We start from the raw sequence: 6,145 nt of genomic DNA on the forward strand, positions 1-6,145 counted from the left end.
TAGTAGGCCCCACGTGGTTTTGCTTCACCCCCCAGTTTGAGCACCGTTGCCTGGCAGAAGCAGTGGACGCGCTTCCCAGTCCGGGTCCGGAGAGAGGAGTGGTTGTGTGTTGTTTTCCGATCTGCCAGGAAGGAAGCTGTCTCCCGTTTTTATTTCCTCTGGAAGGGCCCAGCCTGCTCTGAACTGGGCATTTCTGCTTCTTCACGTTGAAAAAGAAGGAATACATGAACCTTGATGGATGGATGGTGGTGTTTATGGATTATAGTGTGATGGTATAAACACAGTGCCCCCACTTGGAAGGATGGAGAAAAATAAAACACAATGCACTTGAGTAAAATGATGAATTGTAATTCTCCTGAAGAATCTGATTTCTCTGAACTTATTGTGTCTGATTATCCCTATTTTGGAAATAACTGAAAATAAATGTATTTGAATGTTGAATTTTTTGCAGGTAACATATTCCAGGTCCTGTGCAGGTCACTCCAGGCCTGCTCATGTGTAATAAGTAAATGTCATCTAATGCAAAATGAAGGCTGATTAAGTACTAATGTGTATTTTTTTGGTTTCTGTGTGTGTGCAGGTGCCTCAGAGGCCTCATTTCTGGAAATTCCCACACTCACCTGTACCTGTGTGGTGGCCACTCTCTTCTGGCTTTTGCTCACGCTCTTCATACGCAAACTGAAACAGGTGAGAGGAAACGAGAGAAGAAATTTTTTTGTTATGACGAAAATAAATACATACTACATATTCTGTGTACTTTTGACAATGAATGAGTTAATATTGTCTATAAAATGTCAAAAAAATAAAAAAATGCTCATCACAGTTGTGCCACAGGCCAAATGAGGTGTTCAGATTGCTTCTTTTGTCCAACCAGTGGCCCAAAATTTCATCATTTGTTTTAATGTGAACTCATTTTGTGTACTTCTTCTATTTTGCAAAATAAAGCCCAGCAACTCAAATGCCAAACCAGAGTACCTGTCAATCATTCTGGACACAGGAGACGGGCCAATAGAGGAGCAGTGTGAGAGACTGCAGTACGACCCCAACCAATGGGAGTTCCCCCGAGAGCGGCTCAAATTAGGTGCGCTTCTTTATTTTATGAAAGTAAAGAACGCAGAAATGGATGTTTTTAGCATGATTGACTTCAGCTGCAGAGGATTTTAGGACTGCAGCGCAAACGATGGGAGAGAGGGAAGGTATTTGAGATCACATAACAGATAGCAGGACTTTCTCATAGGTTTTATCAGATTATTTTTGGGAGTGACTCTCATTCCATTAATCAGACTTTGTGTCTGTGTTGTCTGTGGCGAGCTAATCAACTCCAGCAGGGGGTGTGTAAACTGTGTTGACTGGAACTAATGAGGTCTCACTATCATCAGGGTGGGGTTCGGTTAGATGGACTGTTGATGGGGTTTAAACTCTTCTCTTATCAGCATCTCATGTCCGGGATGCTTGATAATAGTAATTAATAAAGTCGCTCAATTAGACACAAAAACACGCCTGTCAGTCTCACCCACATTCTTTCTCCCTCTCTCAGGGAAGCCTCTGGGCCGTGGAGCCTTCGGTAAGGTGATGCAGGCGTCTGCGTTTGGCATAGACAGCGCCACCAGCTGCAGCACTGTGGCTGTGAAGATGCTCAAAGGTACAAGATCTGGTCGTGGTAGTCTGAGAAAATACAACTCTATGCAACACCATTTGTGCCACTTTTATTTCTTTTCTGCCTTTCGTCCACCAGAGGGAGCCACAGCCAGCGAACACAAAGCTCTGATGACCGAGCTGAAGATCCTCAACCACATTGGGCATCACTTGAATGTAGTGAACCTGCTTGGAGCTTGCACCAAGCAAGGAGGTGTGTGGGTGTTCCAAAATATACCTATTAATGTGTTCAAAAGTTCAGTCTTGTGCATATTAAGGTGTGCTTGAACACTCACTTACCACAATTCTATTATGTGTTTTTATGTGTGTGCAGGACCACTGATGGTCATTGTCGAGTACTGTCGCTTTGGAAATCTCTCTACTTTCCTAAAGAGCAAGAGAGAGGTGTTTGTGCACAACACGGTGAGTCTAAATTATTCTTCTATTAAAGATGGTGTACTGATATTTCACACAAAACATGCCTTTTCGCACATGCCTGTGTGCCCCGTACTTCAGCTTCTCTTTGCAGTTGACAGAAAAACAAGCGCACCCCTCCGTGCTGCGTGCAATTACACAATTATACCCTCAAAAAACTCACTTCTGCAATCTGTTTGAAGGTGTTATCTGCTCTCAAGCAGGACGTTTACTTCCTTAATTTCGCCACAAGTTTAGACACAACAAGTCAGGCCTCAAAGTCATTTTCACGGAGAAAAACATGTCTATGAATTTCTCAACAAATCTCGGAAGACAGATCAGTCTTGTTTCAACAGTTTGAGTCCTCATCCTTTAACTGTCCTGTGAAATACAATATTGGGTAACAACGAACTGATTTGTCCCTGTCTCAGCTGGCCGGAGAAAAGGATGGAGTGCCAGGTGGTGTCTGCATGGTGTCTGACAGCCAGAGCAGCATTAGAGCAGAGTTTGATGAGAAACAGAATGACCTCGGTAAGAGAGCTTAGTGGACATATTCCATGTTTGTGTAGGGTCAAACTGCTTGATTACATCTCTGCGCCTCCTCGCTTTCTTCCTCTAGATACCAAATCTGCCTCCACCTCTCCTTTATTCCTGGAGGATCTCATCTCCTTCAGCTTCCAGGTGGCGCGAGGGATGGAGTTTCTGGCCTCTCGCAAGGTCTGACACTTCATGTGTGCGTGTGAGTGTGCGGTGCAGGTACACACGTGTGTTTCGTGTACGTCATGATGTGTATTTTCTCTGCCTGTATGACAGTGTATTCACAGAGACCTGGCAGCCAGGAACATTTTGCTTTCTGACAATAAAGTGGTGAAGATCTGTGACTTCGGCCTGGCCAGAGACATCTACAAAGACCCCGACTACGTCCGCAAGGGAGATGTGAGTATAAGTGAGCAGTCTGGCTCCAAAATCCACCGTCTGAAAAATGTTTTTTCTACAAGGTGCCTGATGAGATCCTTATAAAGCTCACCACTGAAAGCGAATTCCAACAAAGAAAAACAGCGTTTTTGACTCAGTATGTCAAATCTGAGATGTTGTACTATTATTTTGATAATTCAGAACTTCAGTAATTTCATAAGTAATTCAGATTTATCACAAAAAATGACTACTAATAGGTTGTTTTTTTCATTTTCTGCACTAAAAACATTTACAAAAAACAACTTGTGCAGCCACTTTCTTAAAAGACGAGAGGGAAAAAAGATATATTACATTTTTTAATAAATTCTCTGTAAATTAGGTTGAAACATACACTTATGCCTAACGTGAAAATAAAATCAATCTACTGAGCATTAAAATGCCATAAATGATAAATGAAACCACATTGCAGGTATAGTTTTAATACACCTTGGAGGATAGATGGATCCTGTAACTGCTCCTCTCCACATTAACCTGTTGCTTATGTTTTGGAAATATGAAGCAATGAACATCACGTAACATTTACCCTCCAACAACCAGCCAGACTTCAAATGTTTCCTCACGAGTGGTCTTTTGTAACCTTTTGTAACATCCTGTGATCTGATTGGCTGACAGGCCCGTCTGCCTCTGAAGTGGATGTCTCCAGAGTCCATCTTTGACAAGGTGTTCACCACCCAGAGTGACGTGTGGTCCTACGGCATTCTGCTGTGGGAGATCTTCTCTCTGGGTAAGAGCCCCCTCAGCACGCTGTGGTTCTAGACATAAACAGGAAGTGGACAAAACACAGAAACCATATGCAATACAAAAGCCCTGCAACAAACACTGCATTGCACGATTTGATCTGGAAAGTCTTCCATGTTTGGAAGATTCAGCTGTGATACTGTTCACACAGTGATGCAGTGACGTGTGCGTGTTTGTCTGACAGGAGCGTCCCCGTACCCTGGTCTTCACATCGATGAAGAGTTCTGCCACAGGCTGAAGGCGGGAACAAGGATGCGAGCACCTGAATACAGCACACCTGAGATGTGAGTGGATGTGTTTTACCTGCTGAAATCAGCAGTGGAGGCATAGTAAACAGTTCGTGTTGTGACTGAAAATGAAACGCTCTCCCTGTATGTGTGTGTGTGTGTGTGTGTGAGCGCAGTTACAGCACGATGCTGGCGTGCTGGGAGGCCAGTCCCTCAGATCGACCCACCTTCACAAACCTGGTGGAGACCCTGGGAGACCTGCTGCAAGCCAGGGTTCAGCAGGTCAGGACTTTTTATAGATCTTATTTCTTCAGGCTTATGATTTCTTTATTATTGAATGTTTCTCACCACGTGGATAAAGTACACAAAGACACAATTGGCCTCTCAATTTGTCCGCTCTCTCGAACAGGATGGTAAGGATTACATTCCTTTGGGATCTTTCACAGCAGGACACACTGGTCACAGTGAGACCTTCAGAGAAAACCCGCTTGCAGTCACAAACCTGAGGTAAGGAAACAAGAGAAAGACAATGAAAACATTATGAAATTTAGCTTCAGCATGTAGTGTCTGACCCGGCGCACCGAGACTTAAATGCTTTGTAGTGTGTATGAGTAATCAAGAAGTGCTGGAGTAGTATAATAAATAGAAAAAAAGGGAGAAAAACGACAGGTGCAGATGTGAAAGTGGTGAGAGAGAACTATGTGAGGTAACTGAAATTGAAGTCAGAAACAACAGGAAACAGGTGAGAAAGCAGAGAAATGTCCAACTCATGTTTTGACTCTGAATCCAATCTATCCAGTTACATGACAGGCATGGCCACACTCCAGATTTTTGAGGAACTGCCCTGTGAGGAGCCAGAAAGCCCTGACGTAAGAAAACACCTCCACTTCTGCTTGCATGCACGCACACACACACACACACACACAGAGTCACACGTCCTCACCTCAAAAACTGAACAGAGAACAGATGAAAAAAGACCACAACAGAGCCACAAAGTGTTTTTCTAAAAACACATTCAACTGTGTGATAAGCTGTGTGTTTGCATCCTCTGTGCTTCAGGATGAGCAGAGCGACAGCGGCATGGTCCTGCCATCTGACGAGCTGAAGCATCTGACGTGGAATAACGGTGCCAAGAACAGGAAACTCAGCAGGTGGTCACATCTGATCTCTGACCTCTAAACCCACGAGCAGTGATGCAGCAGACATTACAGTGTTTTCAGTCATGCAGGAAGATTACAATCACTGCCTGCTTGTGACATGTCCCAAAAGAAGAGAGCAGTGCTGACATATGACCCAAAAATACAAAAATTATGAGATATAAGATAAACAATTCAAGAATTAGACGATGCATGAATGCAGCATGTTCACTTCGTGCATAATCAATAAAATAATGACTCTTATTTTTTGTGTTTTTCTGTGAGATTAGGTTCTTTTCCTTCGCTAAGTGTCGGGACAACCAGGTGCCTTTCCTGTGCAATGACATCACAGGTCTCCATGACGACGAGCCATCCATCTTGCCGTGTGGCTGGGAGTCTGACGAGGACGGCTCCCCTCCTCCGGACTACAACTCGGCCTTCCTCTACCCCTCCCTCTAGCATGTGTTCCTGTCTCACCTTTCGAAAACGTCACACAGGGTATTTACATTTTCCTGCTCATCATTTTCAGCCTTGCTGTTTGCATCCTCTACCTCAGCAGTCCCCAACTCTTTTTTGCGCCACGGACCGGTTTCACCTACAGAAATGATTTGCCGGATCGGCATAGAAACGAATAAAAACTAATTACTAAAAATACAACTCACCATTACCCTGAGTGTAGGCTAGTTGTTCTAATTACTGGGATCCCTGCGCTTGTTTCTCTTCAACGAGAAGGCTTCATCTCCTCATTTGCGAGACTGTCGCCACATATTACGCAGAGCGGATTTGGCGCGTGAGAATCACCTGAAGCGATAAACCCGGATTTTAAGTAGGACTGCTGATATTGTCTCTTAAATGCACCTTTCTTTTTCTTTCAAGTCGCTCTTCTTCTTCTGTCTCATCATTTGGCCTTTTCCCTTTCCGAAGAAGCTCTCCAAAGACGTTTGTTTTTATTTTGCTAGCTTGTTGGCTTACTTTTGTACTACCGTATCACCGTACTACCGAGACCAGCGGTTTGACAGG

At 43.9% G+C, this 6,145-nt stretch overlaps 1 protein-coding gene across 1 annotated transcript in view; it reads left to right on the forward strand.

The window, feature by feature from the left end:
* Nucleotides 1–5,780, forward strand: part of flt1 (fms related receptor tyrosine kinase 1) — a 33,580-nt gene extending 27,800 nt beyond the window's left edge. The window contains exons 16-30 of the mRNA XM_070985703.1: nucleotides 581–687; nucleotides 946–1,081; nucleotides 1,538–1,642; nucleotides 1,736–1,849; nucleotides 1,970–2,058; nucleotides 2,481–2,580; nucleotides 2,669–2,766; nucleotides 2,863–2,985; nucleotides 3,637–3,748; nucleotides 3,947–4,046; nucleotides 4,166–4,271; nucleotides 4,399–4,496; nucleotides 4,789–4,858; nucleotides 5,049–5,140; nucleotides 5,416–5,780. Coding sequence (XP_070841804.1) covers nucleotides 581–687; nucleotides 946–1,081; nucleotides 1,538–1,642; nucleotides 1,736–1,849; nucleotides 1,970–2,058; nucleotides 2,481–2,580; nucleotides 2,669–2,766; nucleotides 2,863–2,985; nucleotides 3,637–3,748; nucleotides 3,947–4,046; nucleotides 4,166–4,271; nucleotides 4,399–4,496; nucleotides 4,789–4,858; nucleotides 5,049–5,140; nucleotides 5,416–5,584 — 1,619 coding nt within the window. The 3' untranslated portion in view covers nucleotides 5,585–5,780. The remainder of the gene's footprint in view (nucleotides 1–580; nucleotides 688–945; nucleotides 1,082–1,537; nucleotides 1,643–1,735; nucleotides 1,850–1,969; nucleotides 2,059–2,480; nucleotides 2,581–2,668; nucleotides 2,767–2,862; nucleotides 2,986–3,636; nucleotides 3,749–3,946; nucleotides 4,047–4,165; nucleotides 4,272–4,398; nucleotides 4,497–4,788; nucleotides 4,859–5,048; nucleotides 5,141–5,415) is intronic.
* The last annotated feature ends 365 nt before the right edge of the window (nucleotides 5,781–6,145 follow it).

The sequence above is a fragment of the Chaetodon trifascialis genome, chromosome 18 (assembly GCF_039877785.1).
Source record: "Chaetodon trifascialis isolate fChaTrf1 chromosome 18, fChaTrf1.hap1, whole genome shotgun sequence".
Classification (NCBI taxonomy): domain Eukaryota; kingdom Metazoa; phylum Chordata; class Actinopteri; order Chaetodontiformes; family Chaetodontidae; genus Chaetodon; species Chaetodon trifascialis.